At 62.0% G+C, this 19,905-nt stretch overlaps 1 protein-coding gene across 1 annotated transcript; it reads right to left on the bottom strand.

The window, feature by feature from the left end:
• Positions 1 to 1,313: 1,313 nt before the first annotated feature.
• LOC119098356 (CASP-like protein 4U1) lies at positions 1,314 to 17,984 on the bottom strand. Its single transcript, XM_037221280.1, has 9 exons — positions 17,981 to 17,984; positions 17,402 to 17,515; positions 8,481 to 8,842; positions 5,636 to 5,793; positions 5,027 to 5,456; positions 4,220 to 4,450; positions 3,361 to 3,468; positions 2,162 to 2,221; positions 1,314 to 1,340 (listed from the first exon to the last, which is right to left on the bottom strand). Exons 1-9 carry the CDS (start codon positions 17,982 to 17,984, stop codon positions 1,314 to 1,316), a joined length of 1,494 nt encoding a protein of 497 aa, XP_037077175.1.
• Positions 17,985 to 19,905: the final 1,921 nt, after the last annotated feature.

The raw sequence follows: 19,905 nt of genomic DNA, 5'->3' as shown, positions 1-19,905 counted from the left end.
GACAAACACAAGAATCGTCTGCCACTGGGATACACACTAACATACCAAAGTGATACCATGGTGTCTTTACTTCGGTCGCTGACGAAGTTTCGGGTGAAACATACAATGAATGCAATTGTAGCTGCAACAAATTGTATGCCTGGTATGGGTTCATCATTACCTAGTTTACACTGCTTTCTTATAACAATAAACCTCAGCCGATCACAAACATAAGCTTGGTAGGTGCTCTTTCACCGCGGAAATATCCAAAAACCTCCCACACTACACAAAATAGTTCAAACCAGCCCGGACGCTCTGCGCTGTACTGATGGCCTCATGGCCACAAGATACTCAAGCCAGTCCGCTTGCCCGATTTTATACCAGGAAATTTGTGCGCAGACGCCAAACATCATCGCACCCGCGTCTGATACTCGAGAGAGAACATTCCGATACATTAAGTCCATCCGCGTGGGGTCGTAACGACGACGCGCTTTATTCGCTCACGCCTGGACACCACCCCCGTGGTGATAACACCACGTCTGTTATCACCGACCCTCCCCGCTTCGTATGCGTCAGAAGCCAGGCGGCGCCAACTTCGGCCAATAGCATTCACTTCTACCTATTTTTACAACAAATCAACGTCAGCATGATTGGCTTGATTTCTGGAGACGTTCATCGGGGGCCCCCGCGGTCGCCAGAGCCGGCGTCCCCACGGTCGCCGGAGCCGGCGTCCCCGCGGTCGCCGGAGCCGGCGTCCCCACGGTCGCCGGAGCCGGCGTCCCCACGGTCGCCAGAGCCGGCGTCCCCACGGTCGCCAGAGCCGGCGTCTCCACGGCCGCCCGAGCCGGCGTCCGGCGTTCGGCGTTCGGCGTTCGGCGCTGACAGGAGGGTCCACCTTCGATCCGTGTGTGGCAGCGCGTGACGCCCAGGGATCTCCTCTGGGACGGCGCTGATTACGACTAAGCTGCCCCCGGCCGGCTCATCCGCGCTGTCGGACGCGATATCGGATCGCAGACCGCACGACAAACACGGACAATCACGCCACGGTCGCCGGCCCGCCGCCGGCAGCTCTGCTGCACGGCCATATCGGGGACGTGCCCGCGGCGGCAGCTTCCAGCTGACGTGGCTGTCACTGGCCGCCTGTCTGAATGTGGGGCAAACCAAACCACTCGGGACAATGGGATTTCTAGGGAGACGTCGCATGGCGGCGGCTCAGCGCATCACCGCAACTGGACGCGAGCGGACCCCGGACTGGGCATGGCGGGCGGCTCAGCGCATCACCGCAACTGGACGCGAGCGGACCCTGGGCCGGGCATGGCGGGCGGCTCAGCGCATCAAACGCAACTGGACGCGAGCGGACCCTGGCCGGGCATGGCGGGCGGCTCAGCGCATCACCGCAACTGGACGCGAGCGGACCCTGGGCCGGGCATGGCGGGCGGCTCAGCGCATCACCGCAACTGGACGCGAGCGGACCCTGGGCCGGGCATGGCGGGCGGCTCAGCGCATCACCGCAACTGGACGCGAGCGGACCCTGGGCCGGGCATGGCGGGCGGCTCAGCGCATCACCGCAACTGGACGCGAGCGGACCCTGGGCCGGGCATGGCGGGCGGCTCAGCGCATCACCGCAACTGGACGCGAGCGGACCCCGGACTGGGCATGGCGGGCGGCTCAGCGCATCACCGCAATTGGACGCGAGCGGACCCTGGGCCGGGCATGGCGGGCGGCTCAGCGCATCACCGCAACTGGACGCGAGCGGACCCTGGGCGGCGATTACCGGCTGGTGCTTACGTGAGCTGGAGCCGCCCATGACATCCGTGGGTGGTTTGATTCTCTGACGCTCTTATATCAACGGCTAAGTTCGTTATTTACATTCAAAGAGCGTCGTCCACATACAAACATCCTCTGATGATGAACGACGCTGACTCAAGCGTACGGTTGCGACGCCGCCAGCGGCCAGTCTTCCCCGGCCTGCCGGACTTGTGCTCGAGGACGGTACGCCCGTCGCAGCCGGCAGGTGGCGGGCCCGGTACCTGGGCCGGGAGCCGGGAGCCAGGAGCCGCGGCCGGCCGGCCGGCCGTCTCACCTCTTCAGCTTCCTGCAGGCGGCTGCGGCGCGTTCGCTCCCAGAGCTCGGTGCGGCCGGCCAGCGCCTCGCGCTCGGCCGTCACCTCGGCCTCCAGCACCTGCAGCCGCTCCAGGTGTGTCTCCACCTCACCCTCCAGCAGCGCGTGCTCCATCTCCAGCTGTCGAGACAGCAGATCAGCGGTCACGGCCGGGTCACCGAGCAGGGCGGAGGGGGGGGGGAGGGGGGGGGGGGGGAGCTCACGGGCGGGGCGGACGAGCTTCGGGAGCCGACCAGCTGTCACAGCCGGGTCTCCGAGCGGGACGGGGGAGGGGGGCTCACGGGGCGGGGCGGACGAGCTCCGGGGACAAGCCGGGGGTAGTGAAATCGCCGGGCGGGCCCTGACACCGCGTCTCATCTCTGAGCCAGTCGGGTTGCAGCTCAGCTGACACGTCAGGCATGGCCGAGACCAATATGCTATCGGCTAAGTCCTCCACATCAGGCATCCAATAGCGGAGCTTCCTTCAAATGCCACACGGCGGCTTCAAGGTGACATGCCACTTATCCTCGGAAAATTGCTTCCATGTCACACAAATGCCCGAGTGACGCGCCGTCCCGTGCGAATCCCAACCAGCCGTCTCGGCATTAGCCAACGTTAAGCATCAACCCACTACTTACAGACGAGCTTCCCACGACCCAGCGAACGGCGACATAACTGCAATGCACAGCCTCGCGATACAACGCGATACGAAGTTTACATGCGTATAGGTCACGAGAGCCTTCACACGAGACGTAATGCCGGGTTCACCGCGCAATGTTGTCGTGCTGTTCGGCGGGGGAGATGTGAAGATGAACGGTCTTCGTTCGCACCACGTCACACGCGTCCCTAAAAATGATGTGCTCCACACTGTAGTCAGTGCACCCCCCCCTCCCCCCCCCCCCTTCTCCATAAAAGCCACGCAGTGCTTCCTCACATGTGGGAGCTGGAGAATGCGATTCAAAACCTGTTGCCGGCGTGCAGGGGTTTGTTTAAGGGCCCTGGACTCCTGTGTGCATCGGTCTCACGACCCCTGACCTTGTACCTCTTGTGGGCCCTGTCTCATCTGTCTCGTGGCCCCTGGCCTTGTGCGTACCTGTCTACTGACCTCTCAGCCCCGGATGCAACCGCTGATGGACATCTGACCCCTGTGTACATTGTCTGTTGACCTTTGACATTTTCTGTTAACCTGCGGTCCCTGTGTACACATGCCTAGGCTCTGATTGCTGGGTGTTCCAGCCCGACGGCCGCACATCCACACGCACGCCTGTGTTGACCCGTACCTGTCTGATGGACTCGGACTCCTGATGCTCCAGGTTCAGCTTCTCCTGGCGCAGCTCCGACAGCTGTCGGTACGTCATCCGCCTCTGGTCCTTGAGCCGGCGGCACATCTGCAGCGCCAGCGTGTGGCGCGTCACCCATCATGTGCGCCGTCCGACGCACGCGCCAAAACAACAACAAACAGGGCAGCGCGCCGCGGTGAGCAGTCCTTGGTCGTGATCGAGAGCGCCCCGGTCGTGCCGCGACGTGAAATGTCCCGAAGTCGAGCAACTGTAACTACAACACCAGCATGTGCGGTTTAGTAACATTGCTACGCTGCCGACCCATCCCGCTGGCGACGACTGTCTCTGTGAGGACGACGTGCAGCATTACGTGACGAGTCAGCACCAGTACACGACCGCCATAGTTCTGCAATGCTGCCGTGCACACCTATCGCGTCATCGCAAAGTCCTCGCGGTCCGCCGTTAGTCACGCCTTCAACGGCCCCGTACGCCTCCCCTGTCACTCGAGGGACCGCCACCGCCGCACCAAATAACAACAGCCGTGGTGTCAACATACATGCTCTGGCTTCGTCATTGCTGTCAGTGCTGTACACAGAAAGCTGACCATTGTATCGCGGTCGCATGACTGACGCAATATCGTCCTGCCCTGACGTCACACATACCGCACTTGAGAGACGCACTCGCTACGTTCTCCGCCGCACCACTAACCGGAATTTTCGTCATGATCGGCCGCGTCCTGTCTTCCTGCCACCGTGTCCACCTGCGGCCTCACCTGGCGCCCAGTCACGTGATTACAGCACACACACGCCACCAGCACGGGCGTCCCGGATCACGGCCGCCTCTGCGGCGATGGTCTCACCTCGCGCTCGTCGTCAGTGGTGTCACTGAACGAGCGGCTATGGCGGCCCGGCTCGTCGCCGTCCAGCTCGTCCCGCCAGCTGACGCGGTGCGCCTCGTCCGGCCGGCCGAGCCGCGCCGCCGGCTCGTCGCCGCCTGGCTGTCGGCCGAGGCGGGCGCGCGCGCTGGCCGCCTCGGCCGCCCGGCACGTCTCCTCGTCCATACCCGTGTTCACGTAGCCGCCGCCGACAGCCTGCCAGCGCGGACAGGCGACGTGATGAGGGGGCGCCGGCCGCACGGCGGCCAGCGGATCGCCGGACAACAGGAGCGCAGCGGACGACTGCGACCGGTGCCAACGACGGCGATGGCTGTGCACGATCTGTTACAAGTCATTCTCTGGGCGGGAGTGAGCCATTGGGACTTTACGCCGCGCTCAGCTGCTGTGGCTTTATGGTGTCGACTGCCGCTCACACTGGCAGGAGGGAGGGCACCGCGGGAAATCGAGTCCCGTACCTCCGGCTTCCCGGACGCGCAGCGGTGGCGCAGACGCGTTAACCACTCCACTATCGACACCCTAATTCATTTTCTGACTTGCGACCAATACCAGAACCGTAAGCAGGACCAGCAAAACCCCACAACACAACGAACGGATTTGTAAGAATCAGTATCGGCTGGGTTGAGCTCGTGAGAAACTGCAAACACTACAGACAATCCCACAAACAAGGACCAGCATCTTTTGCTCGCATTTCGTCTTCCCCTCCAGTTCATTTGCAGCACAGAGCACAGGCCCGGGGACCATCACGTGCCAGCTGCCGCCGCCGTAACCGACCGGCAGAAAGATGAGGTCGTCCTGCTGGAAGCTCGGGTCCAGCGGCAGGCCCTGCATGTACTCCCGGTTCTCGAACTGCAGGCTGTGCCGCTCGTCGCCGTTCTGGGAGGCCGGCTGGCGCGGCGGCGGCACCGGCACCGGCGGCGGCGGCACCATGTAGACGGCGCCGGCCGCCGGCGGGCTCGCCTCCCGCGCCGTCGCCGCCGCCGCCGCCTCCTGGCGCTCGCGCTGCAGCGTGGTGCGGATACGGGTGCGAGGGCTCTGCGGGTAGCCTGCGAAGCTGACGTTCTCGTAGGGGCTGCGCAGGGCGGCCGGGTCGGCGGCGGTTGGCTCGTCGTCGGAGAGGGAGCGGCGGCGCGCCTCGGGTGGCGTCACCGGGCCCGGCGAGCCCAGGCGCTTGTCGCGCGGAAGCGAGCCGTTCGTCTTGATCCTGCAGCAGCGCGAGGCAGCGCGTCAGCTCACAACATCCGGTGGGCACATCCGAGCGGCGGCCGACCGGCGCGCTCCACAGGGTGCCCTGACCGGCCGGCGCCGGCCAGACCGGGAGCCGTGCGACATGACCGGCGCTGGCGAGCGGACGCGGCACAACGGCGACGCACGCGGGCATACCTGCGCTGCGCCGGCGCCGGCGAGTCCGGCGGCCGACCGGCCGGCGTCGGCACCGCCGCCATCTGGCTGTCGTATTCGGCACACATGCTGAGGATCTCGTCCAGCCGCGACTGCTCCAGCTGGTCGAGTGCCTCGGTTCGTTCGCGTTCCTCCGCCACCTGCCGACGCCGGGCCACGTCAATCGGGCTTGGTTGGGCCAGGCGGGCGCGCCTGGCACAGGGGGCTGGCCAGCGGCATGCGAGACAGAGGGGAAGCGGGGAGCAGGTACGCACGCCCACGCCTCAGCGGCACACACCGTCGACGGGGGTCAGAACGCCTGCCGCCGACCGACCGTCCAGCCCCAGACGGACGCGCAGTCTGGCTTCGGTGCGCAGCGACCTGCGGTTACCGGCTGACCGTCCCCGAAAACCACATCGTGCCGCGTCAGCCCCGACTGCCGGGCTTCCGTCGAGCAACAATATCCTAACCCGCAGACGTGATAACGTCCCGCCACATAAACTGCGGTGTCGGCTGTGCTGGAGCCAACGGCGCCCACTGTGACCGGACACCGACCATCTATCGTGTATGCCATACTGGGAAAAGGGACACATGCGCATATTGCCGCCTCGCCTCGCAGCGTGCAGCAGCAGCGTGACCACCATCGGTCACCGCATGACATGACGGGCACCAGCTGCCGCGTCACACGACGTACTGTGGCAGTTTCAACACTACCGCCGGCTATCACACGGCACCAACGCCCGCTTTCACACGACACTGATGCCGGATATTGCACAGCACTAACGCCAGCTATCAAAGAGCGCTAGCGCCGGCTATCACACAGCAAAACACAGCGCGACGGCCCGATCAGCAGCAACGCCGGCGTCGGACACAGGGCACCGGGCGCGCCGCACGCGCTGCATGGCCGCCCACACCACTGGCCGCGCCGCTATCACAGCTGAGGCCGACGCGGCGTCACGTGGCCTTTGGCTGGTGTTATCGCCGCTCTCGGGTCGCCGCAGCCGAACAAAGCCAGGGGCGGGCGCGGCCGGTCGCCCCGCCCCGCCGGAAACAGCCGGACGGCGGCGGCGCTGCAGTCAGCACCGGCGCAGGTCAGGTCAGGACTCGGACGGACACGGCTCTGCGGGATAGAGGAGCTCGGACAGGTTCAGCAGGTGCGCAGAGATGGCCACAGGCTGTGTAGTGAGCTGGCTGCAGCTCCAGTTCGGGGCATCACCGACGGACTGGGGGTTCGCTCGCGTGACATGTGCCGCCCAACACCGAACGACATCCTTTCGTCTCGGCAGCGCCGTCATATTGGGCGACGGGCTCGTTTGGAAGCCCGTATCAGGACAAACAGGGCCACCTGTGTGGAGTGCGTTATCAGCTCCTGCGCAATTGAGTGCAATATGGAGAGCGCAAACACGACGCTTGACCTCGAATCGGAAGTGGAGGGGGGGGGGGGGGGATCCACCGGCCCAACCGACCAGTCAGGTTACTGGTGGGCGTGGCGTGAGCCGAGCACCGCCGCTGCTCACTGCCACGCCCACCTCGACTAATGCTGACACATTGAGGCAAACAGTGCCTAGCTGCCCCGCCCGAGGTGTATGACGTTTCCTTTCTCTTTCGCTCACGACACATTTTCGCATATTGTTCCAAACCCGCAATATGTGATTCAAAACAAACATTCGTGTTGTTTCCGCACGACCTTCCTAAAAGGACACTGATATAAATGTACCATCCGTTCAATAGCATCCCTATCACGGTTAGATGGGCCGTCTGGGACAGATCATAATAGCTTTCCGTCAGCATAACAAATAACGTGTTTCTGTGCACGTAGCCAGATACCCGCTGATAATACACTTCGAAGGCTAGAACTTATATAAAAGTTCCTAAATACAATACATTTGGCTAACAAATTCAACCTAATCGGCAGCTGGGAGTGCGACAAACCGAAATATCTTCAAACACCTAGAAATATTATTCCCTGCTCACAGATGACGCCACTCTACTAGCAAACGCACCACCTCTTCGGAGCTCTCTTCAACTCCTCACGTGAGGTCACTGATTGCCCGACAGCCGTGCACCGCCTCACGGGGCAGCCCGGCAGCTGAGCGTGACAATCCAACAACTGGCGTGCTGACAACGCAAGTCGATTGCCACGCCGCCCGCGGCACGGGTCTGCCGGGTCACTCTTGCTACGGGATGACGGATAGACCTGTGCCGAACCTCGTCTGGTAAACACGTCAGCGCGGGGCTCGTGTAAACTCAACTCTGACAGACCAATCTGCTTCACGAGCTGCACATTCTCCAGCCTGTCAGTGGCTCCGTCTAGTCAGCACTGAATCAGCCGCTGGCTACCCGGCCATCAACCAGGAGTGTTTACCGGCACATGCAGCCAGCCCGCTTTCACCCGTACCCCAGCCACCCTTGTTACACCCCAACCCCTTTCGCTACGCCAAGGATCAATGCCTCCGACTAGACGTGACCGTCGTGCTTGTGTGCCCTTCCCAGTTCCTTCCATCACTGATTTCAATACAGCCGCCTAGTCAGCGGTGTACTTTCATGGGGACATGGCCGCGTAAAGGCCACGTTATTCGGCGGCGCGCAGGCAGGGCGGCTGATCAATACAGAAGCGCGAGCACCGCGCCACCCACACAGGCATGGGCACAATTTCCACGGGACGCGGGACTGTCTATGGCGGCACATCTAACCAACGGCAAGCCAAGAAACTGCGTATGAGGACAAGCGCTAGTGCACCTCACACGTCGCGCGTTTATCTTCCTGGACAGGTCCTGGACAGGGTCCGCTCCCCGGTGAGTCCCAGGGGCCGGGGTGGGTGCGCCATCCCAGCCGCCGTCGGTCGTACCTGTCTGTGCCGCTGCGCCAGCTCCTCCTCGGTCAGCGGCGCCGGCTGAGCGGCGGTGACGGCAGCGGCAGCAGCAGCGGCGGCGGCGGCGTCGGCCGGCCGCGAGCCGCGCCTCCCCACCGGCACGTTGTCGTACGGCGAGGGCCGGGGCGCGGCGCGCGGCGGCGCACGCGCCACCGGCGGCGGCACCGGCGGCCGCTCCAGCCGCGTGTACAGGTATTCGCCGGAGAAGGTCTGCTCGGCGGCCGGCTGGCGCGGCGGCTTGGGCGGCGCCAGCGGCGGCGGCGGCGACGGCTCGCCGCCGCCGCCGCCGCCGCCCTCCGAGCTCGTCGCCATGTGGTAGTACTCCGGGTTGTCCAGCGCTGTCGGCAGAGCGGCCAGCGGTCAATGGTCACGCGTGGCAGCGGCCGGTCGCACGCGCCGGCGGCGGCCATTGGTCCCCGGGGCTTTGTGGAGGCTTAGGGGAGTCCCACACTGGGTGACATTGGTTTATACGGCACGAGCTGCGTATACTGGATTCGCACAGCCGCGTTTCTCATTTGCATTTTGCATGGCAATGCGAGGAGTGCCGATCGCGTTAGCCCACACCCAATCCGATAACACCGTAAGTAGCCAACGCCCCAAGCTGTCCACCACCAGCACGATTTTGTACAATTCCATGGCGTAGCGTCCCTCTGCACTCGTCCGGGCTCGCTGTCCATCTGAACCCCCACCTTCCCGCCATCGCAAGTCGCCGGCTGCTGCATACCCGGATCTGGCCAGGACGCCGGTAAACACGGCCGGCTTCGGGGAACGCGTGAGGACAACGTAAACACGCCCCGGAGCGGCCACGGCAACGTCGCGGAGACAACGCGGTGCTTGACAACCGCTCCCGCCGAAACGGGATCGCGATAGCACCGGTCTGCCCCCACCTAGCCGGTCGCAGCAGGACCCATAACGGAGCTAACAGACTTACGACATGTGGCGATTACAATCATTCGTAGTAGACCACACCCACGTCGTAACACTCAAACCAGTCTTGTGCGGTAGTTCTGCGGGAGCAACCCCAATTACATCCCCGGTATTCGGAAGGCGCCGTGGATTTCATAATGGACAACCATTGCAGCCCGATACGCGACGTCAAACAGGTCTCAGTGAGGGGTGTCACGGCCTTGGCAGTACACCAGAGATTCCTGGGGATTACTCCGCTCAGCGTCGCACATAGGATTAGCTCTCCTTGGTAGGCGTGCACAGCTCATCACGGTTCAAACATTCAAAAGGGCTGCATATCGCTAGCATCTCTAACAGTTGAAAGAAGATCTGCACTCCTTTGGAATTCCTTATGCAGGGCACATGCAACATCCACGACCACTTTCTAAAAATAAACTGACTAAGCATAAAAGACGCTACGCCGTAGCAATTTGAGCATCCGAAAATCTCCATAGCTCTGGGAGTCCGTAAATACCGCATCAAACGACTCACGAACCTTCCAGCCCTTCATCCAGAACCACGGTGTTGCATCACCCAACCTGACTTTCCGACTGTTTATTTCCACGCCGCACACCCAAACGAAATATCCCATTGCCCCAACGTCACTGCTCGCTCCAACCCACCAGAGACCCCGCGACTCTCTGGCGGCTGTTAGCGACGCGGCGCGTGACCAATAGGCGTGCCAAACGCCGCGGCGGCCGCGATCGCTGATCATCAAAGCGGCCGCCGGCGGGCAGGCGCCGTGTCCGAGACGCCCCAGGGCATTGTTCCAAGCACAATAGTGGAGGCCGCTTAGGCTGCCCCGTGCTGCCGACTCGCGGCGGGAGCCCCGCAGACCGCGCGCGGCGAGTGTCGGGACGGCCGAGTACCAGCCGAGTTTACGCGACGCTGTAGGGTGCCGAGTGACGCCGGAGCCCGCCGCGCCGGCGCGCGAGCCGACGGCGCGGGCTGCAGGCCGGCCGGACTACACCGTCCGACTCAGGGACGCACGGCGACGGGGAGCCGTCTGTCGACCTGGCGGCATCGCACGCTCGCCGCCCAGCTCTCCAGCACACACAGCTGGGCCGGCAGCGGACCGGCGCCGCCTGAACCGGACCGACCCGCCGCCGGCGCCCGGTCAGCGGCAGCGGCGGCGGCAGCGGGCGGCGGCGCCCGGTCAGCCTAGCTCCTCGGCGGTCAGCTGGCGCAGCTCGCGGCGTCGGAGCCGGCCGAGCAAGCGTAGCCCGCTCAGCCGTTCCACCTCCTCCAGCGTGGCCACGCAGCGTTCCAGCGGCGCGTCGGCCGCCTCTGGCGCGTTCGCCACCACGAACGTCTGCGCCAGCAGGCGACCGCCGGCGCCGCGGTACACCAGCGTCTTGAACAGGTGCGTGGGCACAGCCACGCGCGCCGCACCCACCAGCGGCACATGAAGCGCCAGCGAGCCGTCCGGCTGGGCGCAAGGCGCGAACAGCGGCCCAGTCGTGAGCCAGACGGGGCCGGCGGCCGCCAGCCGGCGGCAGTGCGCCTCCAGTCGGTGCCAGGCGCCGCCGTTCACGGCCGCCGCCTGCGGCACCACGTTTGACATGAGGAACGTGTCGTCGAGCGCACGCTGGCAGCCGGCGTGGTTGGCGGCGGCAGCCAGGTGGCCGCGCGTCAGGCCGGAGCCGCGGTAGTCGGACGGCCGCGCCGCCTCCGCCGCCGGCAGGCGTGGGTCGGTGCGGAACGGCGTGCGCCGCCGGCTGGCGCGCGGCCCGCCGCCGTCCGGCCGAAGCAGCTCGCACGCCCAGCGTGCCACCTTGAGCGTGGCGTCGTAACCGAGCACATGGCCGGCGTGGGTGAGCAGGAGCGGGTCGCCGCGGGGCACGCCCAGCTGCAGGATCTGCCGCCAATCGGCAGCCGAGGCAAGCCACCGTCGGGCAGGACAGACGGCCGCCCCAACGGCGGGTACCACACGCAGGCGCGCGCACAGCATTCAGACACCGCTTGACATGCCGCAGGCCATGGTAGGTCTAGTTGAGCACCACATGCCACCTTGAGCTGAACTTGGTGCGAAGATCGATTACAAATTTGGAGGAGATCGTATTTCGGATTTCGGTCGTCGGGTCGTCAACACTTGCGTTATTTAGAACAATGCTTAACTACACCCGCAAAGGTGTTCTGTATCCCGAAAACAACTTTCCTTGAAATTACCAGTCTTTATGCACACGACAAAAACACTTAGGAGCCTCCGTGTAAAGAGGCATTATTGCCGGGGATGACAGACTCGGTAACAACATCCTTCCTCTCAATCCAGGGGTGTAATTTCTTGTTCAGTAGGATGGGTTGCACCCCCCCCCCCCCTCTGAGAGAAAAGCTACCTCGCTACCGCGCCCTCCAGGTGAGTGTCGCGGCGCCGGCGCCTGCGCCTCCAGAGGATACGAAGGACGAGCGTGAGGCCAAGGTCCGGGCGCCGGTCAGGAGCGGGGCGCGGCCTATGGACGCATCAGCGGGGGCCAGCGCCGGCCAGCGCCGGCCCTCCTGACCAGCAGCAGCGAGTGAGGAGCGGGGCGCGGTCGACGGACGGCATCAGCGCCGGCCAGCGCCGGCCCTCCTGACCAGCGGCAGCGGGTGAGGAGCGGGGCGCGGTCGACGGACGCATGAGCGACAGTCAGCGGCGGCTCTCCTGACCAGCGGCAGCGGGTCAGGAGTGGGGCGCGGCCTATGGACGCACCAGCGGCGGCCAGCGCCGGCCCTCCTGACCAGTGGCAGCGGGTCAGGAGCGGGGTGCGGCCGGTGGACGGCATCAGCGGCGGCCGGCGCCGAGCCCCGGCCGGTGTACACGTGTACCGATGGTGACCTCGCCGTCGGCGGAGCTGCAGCCCAGCAGAGCGGTCGCCCAGCGCCCGCCCACGGCTGGAGCCGCCGCCAGATCAGCGTTTGAATGTCCGCCGGCCTTGAGACCGACAAGTGGGTTACATCGAGCGACATCACTCCAGAGAACAGGAGAACAAAGTCTGCGTCGTGGCATATCAGCACATGGCATAAGCGGAGCACTTGGGAGACTCTGAATGGGAGACTCTGAAATGGAACCGGTCCGGGACCCCGACAACTGCCCAATCGCTTCACTGCCCTTCTGGCTATAATCATGCCGGGCTACTTTACGACGCAGATAACTGACAACGTGACCAGCGTGGCGATCGCATGCAGCTACATCGAGCCTCGAAAGCACACCCTCACATATCAATCTAGCCGCGGGGTGATGCATCACCATTTGAGCGAATCTACGGCAAATCTCAGCCGGTTTCCTCTGTCAGAGAAGCCAGCGCACGACATAATCGAAGATGATTTGGCCCAATCAAACGCGCTCCACGGCCCGCCACTATCTGGGAGACAGCTCACGTGTCTGCAGTCGGCATCTGAGCATGCACACTTGGAATTCAGGCCACCGGGACCATCATTTTCAGCGCCGTAGTGGAGTCACTGAGGCGCTGTCAGGACCACGACCCCACAAAACAGACACACAAACCACAATGTTTACAACGTCACCGCAGATAACACAACGAAGTATGGATCCCATTACCCGGTGCGAACTCCCACAAGGCTGCGCCGTGAAGTCGTGTGAGACTGAAGCACTCGCGTGAAAGCCCATCGCGCAAGCGGAGTGCTGCTGTCAATCCCACACGGGCACATCCCCACCAGCTTACCACACATCCTCATTAGTCATCCTGTCAAAACCGGCGCCCAACCAGCCGTCAGCAGTCATCAGAGCGGCATCAAAGCGATCCGTGGCCGGCGCATGACGTGCCGAAACGGCCCGCGGCATTGTTCCAACCGCAACAGGGGCGGCGCGGCGGCATCTCACCTGGCAGCGGGGCCCGGTACGCCATCGGAGTCGAGCCCGCACCGGGGCCGTCCGGCCACATCGGCGCTCCGTTTACACGCCGCCGGCCCGTGTAAATGGAGCGCGGCAGGGCGGCGCCGGGGCGCCGGGGACGCGTCACACGGCCGCCCGCCCGCTCTGGGCCGCCTGACGCGCACAACCCGCCCGTGCAGCTGCGCGCCCCGGCCGCTCCGGCCGAGTCCTGCCCGGCCGGTCCCCCGCGGCCACCGGCACTGGTGCTGACCAGCTGCGGAACACTGCGGCGCCGCCCGACCAGCCGCCGGCACGGTCACCGGTCACCGGTCAACGAAACCGACTAGCTGAGGCACCCGCTGCTCGATCAGTCCACCGGCCAAGTCCCCAGTCACCAGTCACACCGAACCCCACCGAATGCGACAAACACCGGCTTCGTTCAATCACCGGTCCCCAGTCACAGGTCACCGAAACCGACCAGCTGCGACACCCGTCGTTCGATCCGTCCGCCAGTCACTAGTCACCGATCACCAGTCACCAGTCGTCGGTCACCAATCACCGGTCACCGGTCACCGGTCACCGGCTCTGATCGGCCGCGGCGCCGCTCGACCGGCAGTCAGCGCACCGGCCCGCCGGCGCGCGCCTCACTGCGCCGCCGAGCGATGGGCGCAGCGGCCGCCTCTGCCGGGGCATCCGCGGCCGCTCGCTCGCGCCCTGGCGGCGCCGACCGTCGGCGCGGCCGCTGAATCAGCCGCCAGACCGGCTGCAGCGGCGCCCTGTCGCCGCCGGTTAGCCGCCGCCCGTCGCCGCCGCCCCCCGTCCGCTTTCGCGTCCGCAATCGGAGTCACGTGCGCGGTCGCTGGCGCGGCCGGAGCGCGCGCGGGCCCTGCAGCGCTGCAGCCATCGCGCGGCGGCGACGGAAACAGGCCACTTCCGGGGTGGAGGCGGCGGCAGGCCCGGCCAGATCGACAACCCGACGGAGCAGCGGCGTTCGAGAGCACACTTGGTTGGGAAAGCGTGCGCGGCGGTCACCGGAAGGCCGACACGCTCGCGGCGGAGGCAGCCGGTGGATAGCAGCCTCTGCTCTGAGGCTACTGGCCACCGACCCGTTTGGTGACATTTGGCGGCGGCACCATTCTCCAACAGGCGCCTTGCCTAACACCGGTACTGGGGACGAGCCCTCAGCAACATGGAACGAGCCTATCACGGATGGCGTTACTCATACACTCCGCGGCCGGGACACTTATCAACTCATCATCGTCGTTATCCCATACAGAAATACATTAAAAAAGCTCTTGGTAAATACACACAGGTTGCGACAGCTACGTCCATATGCCGGCGCAGCTGTCGCGATCATGACGCAGGCCAGCCTTCTCTCCAGCTCGGCCTGTCGCCCGCTCACCAGCCATTGACAGGTGGCGATGCCTCTATCGCCAGCGCTTTTTAGTCAGCTTCTTATTTTCGGCCCGCGGCTCGCCTCAGTGCGGACATACCACTGAGTCATACCAATAAGGCCGGCGGCCTGCGGGTGGCAGCCGCTGCACGTGGGCGAGCGGAAAAACAGCCGGGCCGCGCACTCGGCCGACACCGGCGCCGGCAACGGGGCACACGCGGCCGCATCGGTCACTGCGGCAGCCGGATATCCGGAGCGGCGCCAAAAGCGCGCGGCGGCCGGGAGACGCGGCAAACACAGTCATGGCGCAGACAGCAAGGCGCGCAAACACCTATGCGTGTGGTGAAGAGCTTTTCACGCTGGCGGTCCGTCCGACAATGAGCGGGGTCCGACCTGACATGACCGGAGTCGGACAGCACCCCGCTGAGAGGCGGCTGCTTTGGTCTCTGTTGGCGCCGTTGCATGGCAGCGTTGACGACAGTGAGCCGCCGGTTATGAACGCCGGTAGTCACACGACTGACGGCTTCGGTGACATTGCGTACCTCCCTGCAGGCAAATATGGGGTCTCCACGGCCAGGGCGAATATCGGGCTTCCACTTCAAGCGGGGCCTTCAGTTCCAAAGGACGACATACAAATTGGCCGTAAATCAGGTTTGAAGACCAGAGTATTTTACAGAGTGGAAGGTGGAGGTAGCGACACCCAGCTGGGCGTGACGTTGTCGCAACTAATCACCAACTACCAAGCCGTCCGTCACTGGCAAACGTCAGCCCATTTACAACTTGGGGCAAGTCCATTGGATGGTGGCGTTCGATTGCATTCGCCGTTTGACGGCGACTCGGCGATGCAGAGTTGTCTTGCCGAAGCCCATTTCTCACCTTGCGAAGGACGGGGTGCGTCGGAAAGCTGTTGTTTTGTTCAAGACGCGTTGCGGCTTTGACGTGCTCATACAAATAGACCAATAGCGATCCTCTATCGACTAAAGGCACGCAACCGGCGCTCCCCGAACACGCTGGACCCAGGGCACGCTTTGGGGTATTTTTCAGCATTCTGAAGTTTGGGGAAACATGTCCTCGATAAACACAGCCCGGATGTTTTCAGGCCGCTCGAACATCAGCACAAAACAAACATACCACGTTGTCAACATAACCAGGATGCCTTAAGCCATTAAATTAAATAGTTTTCTGGTGTTTGCAGTCATAGATGAATCTATCTGCTCATAGCTCTCCAATAAGCACCAGTGTGCTGTTCTGAAAGCCTGAGCCTGCTTGACAAAAAATCACATCATGTGTCTTTACATCGAGGAGCACGTCTGTGGAATTTAATTTGTTTGGGAGCGGCTGTGCATGCGTGAAAAGTAATGGGTTGGGGTGGCACTGTGAAGCAATCAGATGGCGTGCTGGCGTCCCGTCTGTTGTTCCGTGCACAGTTTAGAGATACGTCACACCACAAGTTTGCGTGCACGCTTTGTGCACGGAGAGGCTTTGTGCTGAGGTAGATGGTGCTTTGTGCTGAGGTAGTTCACTTTCAATAAAACGCGCAGTCCAATGGATGAAATTTCATTTTCAAGATGTGTCCATGTGTTTGAAAACGTACGCATAATGTCCTAGTTTTTCTAGCCGGCGTTGCCATTACTGTATATTGTTCTCAACCTTTGGCACCAAAACAACCTTTCTGACTTTCCTCTGTAGCTAGGCATAGTTGGAAGAACTTACTTAAGAGCTTACTTGAACAGGTCGTCACTGGTAGGTGAGATAGGAACTCAAGCTACAGTGAAATCGGGGCACCGTCTGCCAATGAGGAATGACCCTCATGCGTATTCGGGTTAAACACGTTGACTCAAACGAGTTATAAGCGGAACTCCACGAAATAGCTCGATGTACTGAATAAGACCTCAGCTGCTAGTTTGTTCGACATCGCTTGCCCACAGACGCAGCACAAAATACAGCGCCCAGCATACGTCGAAAAATTTGGAAATCTTCACATTAAAGCACTCATCAGAACAGTTTGAGGCGTTTCCTTTCTTGCCAACTGACAGGAGCTCCGACATATTTCTTATTTTTCACCAAAAGCAACGTTACGGACACATCTATTGAAGCAGTGACATAAAATAAATTATTGAAAAAGTGAAATAAAACACCGCTACTAAAATCAGAACATACAACTTCATTGCAGTGATTCCGACAGGCCTCGAGTGGTTTCGTGTAGCTTGCGCCCAAATGAAGTGCAGGGGATGCATATCACATGTAAGCCTCGTTCACGGACAGGCAAGCATCCGTGCGAAAAACGAACATGAACAAGTCCCGAAAACGCGCGCCAGCAGTGCAGCACGACCCTGAGGCACCATCTAAGTCAGATCGTACGTAAATCGCGTCACACGGAGTCCGCCCGTCCCCGATGTAACGATAGCTTACATTCGTAGGACTTGCTGTATAATTCTAGGTGACAGAACTCTCGGGAGGTGGACGTTGCAGCCTCGGAATGAGCAGAGTCTGACGCAATGCCGCTTGTGAGCTGTGAGTCGACTGGCCTGTCCAGTTCGACTTCACACATCACAACCCGTACATACGGAAAGCTGCGGGCGGAGACATGAGCCACCTCACCACAGAAACAGGCACTGCCGCCCCACCGCGAGCAGCCGCCGAGGCGAGCGCCGGCACCGGTCGACAGCTGGCTGCCGTCGCCCAGCGCGAGGCGCGGCGGCGTGCAGGCCCGGCCGGCGGGGCACCAGCCGCCGGACACTCACTCACCTGGGGCGCGGCTCATCGGCAGGTAGTCGTCAGAGGGCGCCACCGGCGGCGGCTGGTAGTCAGCGGGACACATATACTTGAAGTAATGCGAGCGGCCAAAGCACAGCATACAACCTGCGCGACATCGGCGCCGGTCAAGCGGAGTCACGCGGTCAGTCGCGGCGAGGCACGGCACGGAGACCCGACCACAAGCGACAGCGTTTGTACAGGGCCAGCCGCCGCACGACCATACGGCGGCGGGCAGGCCAAGCGGCGCCGGCTCCACGCGCAGCGCAGCGACCACCGCAGCTCAGCACAGGAGACAGCGGGGACCAGGGTCGGGCGCAGCGCACGCAAGGGCAACATCCAGCGCGGCAGCGCTCTCAAGAACAGGACGGCAGCGATAGCAGCAGTGCTCGCCGTGGGGATGTGGCGGCAGCGAGTGTAGCCATACTCATAAGGACAGGACGGCAGCGGCAGTAGCAGTGCTCGCTGTGGGGATGTGGCGGCACCGAGTGTAGCCATACTCATAAGGACAGGACGGCAGCGGCAGCAGCAGTGCTCGCCGTGGGGATGCGGCGGCAGCGAGTGTAGCCGTACTCATAAGGACAGGACGGCAGCGGCAGTAGCAGTGCTCGCCGTGGGGATGTGGCGGCAGCGAGTGTAGCCATACTCATAAGGACAGGACGGCAGCGGCAGTAGCAGTGCTCGCCGTGGGGATGTGGTGGCAGCGAGTGTAGCCGCACTCATAAGGACAGGACGGCAGCGGCAGTAGCAGTGCTCGCCATGGGGATGTCGCGGCAGAGAGTGTAGCCATACTCATAAGGACAGGACGGCGGCGGCAGTAGCAGTGCTCGCCGTGGGAATGTGGCGGCAGCGAGTGTAGCCATCCTCACAAGGACAGGACGGCAGCGATAGCAGCAGTGCCCATCAAAAGCACATGAGGGCAGACAACATAGTAAGAACAGGGCAGTAGCGCCGACATCCGTGTTGCGCTGACAAAAACGTGGCAACAATGCTGCTAATCGCAAAGGCCACAACGGTCGCAGCACCAGCAGCAATGCTGGGTCTCCTCACCATGGCAGCACCACAACCAGCTGTGATGGTGATGATGATGATGATGATGATCTGGGGTTTTAGGGCGCATCGACTGCTGTAGGTCAAGCAGCGCCCACGACTATCGATTTATGCAGGGCCGCCAATCAGGCAAGTGCATCAATCAAGCCACCCTAATCCTTGATGATCGGGCCTAGTATCATGATGAAAAGGTTACTGGGAAATCTATAGCGCGAAGAAACTGGAGCACTTTACCAAATTCGACAGCGTGCGAAGAATCACCTAAAAAGTCATACAGCGTGCGACTCAGGACGTAGCGTCCGAAGAACTGCGCTCTCGTTGCAGTAAGGTGACGGCAAGCGACCAGTACGTGATGCACGGTCAGCGGGTCAGAGCATCGACTGCAGCGTGGTCTGTTGGCAGCCAACCAACGACCAGCTGTGACTGCGACACTACCGGAACGGCGAAAACGCTAGGCACGAATGCACGCAAGCCCAGCAGGAGCCGCGACGACCAGTAAGCGTTACCAGATGCCAGAGTCGCGGCACAACCCAGGCGAGGTGACTGAATTCTACGCGATGTGCCGACAGCTGAGCTTATATTATGTCCATATGGCGGCCCGCGTCCAGCAATCTGGCAGCGCTAGCGCAATAACCGGGGAAATGCGCACCCAATAACTGTGCCCGATGGCCTTCCTAAAAGTGTATTGAACGAGGCACATTACTTGCCAGCTAACCGGCTACATAATCACAGCCGCTGGCAGCAAGCCCCTAAGTTCGGCCTGGTATCGGATGGTCGACACGGATGTATCGCCATGGTAACAAGCGTGACCACAGGATGGCGGCGCTGCACGGCAGGGGGCAAATATTGGAAAACAACGTAATTCCCAACGGGCGGAAATGAAGCGGAGTGTCGAGCTCGGCGTGGAATTCTATACGTTTGTAACTTTTGTTGAAGGAAGTGTCGAGAAAGGTCGAAAAGGAGCTGTATAAGTATACCTAATTTCCGTGCGCAGCACTGCGTCTGGGTAAAACATGTATAAAGATAAAGCCGACACAGCCCCTTTCCCCAACTGTGCATCACAAAATACCCCATGCCAGCATAATTTTATGAACAAGCACTGGGGAATAAACGTGTTACAAAACAGCAAAACCCTGTTCGACGTACAAACGCTTCATGTATAGAAGCCCGGATATACACCTGTCACAAGATCACAGCTCGCCTCAGCCGTTACAAAGCACTTCTTGTCGCAACTGCACTCCGTAAAGCCTTGAGACAGACGAAAAATACCTCAAGCAAACAAAAAAATAAAGAACACTTCACTCACACAAGCAAATTCACGTTTCACTCAAATGTATGTAGCTCGCGACTACCTCCTGCATACCACAGACTACATATAAACGTTCTTCACGTTTAAACCCTCACTTACGCAGTGCAGTCCGCAGCTCAGCTTAACACGCAGGCGCAAA

Source organism: Pollicipes pollicipes, unplaced genomic scaffold (assembly GCF_011947565.3).
Source record: "Pollicipes pollicipes isolate AB1234 unplaced genomic scaffold, Ppol_2.1 Scaffold_2555;HRSCAF=2994_pilon_pilon_pilon, whole genome shotgun sequence".
Taxonomy (NCBI): Eukaryota; Metazoa; Arthropoda; class Thecostraca; order Pollicipedomorpha; family Pollicipedidae; genus Pollicipes; species Pollicipes pollicipes.
This window is presented reverse-complemented; position numbering and strand designations above follow the sequence as displayed.

Bases quoted from the DNA above. Each gene is read 5' to 3' on its own strand.
- LOC119098356 (XM_037221280.1), bottom strand. The intron at 5,794-8,480 runs GTACGACCGACG...CGGCGTCGGCAG, and splicing joins TGGCGCAGCGGCACAGACAG to GTGGCGGAGGAACGCGAACG. The intron at 4,451-5,026 runs GTCGGTTACGGC...CCGCGCTGGCAG, and splicing joins ACGACCTCATCTTTCTGCCG to GCTGTCGGCGGCGGCTACGT.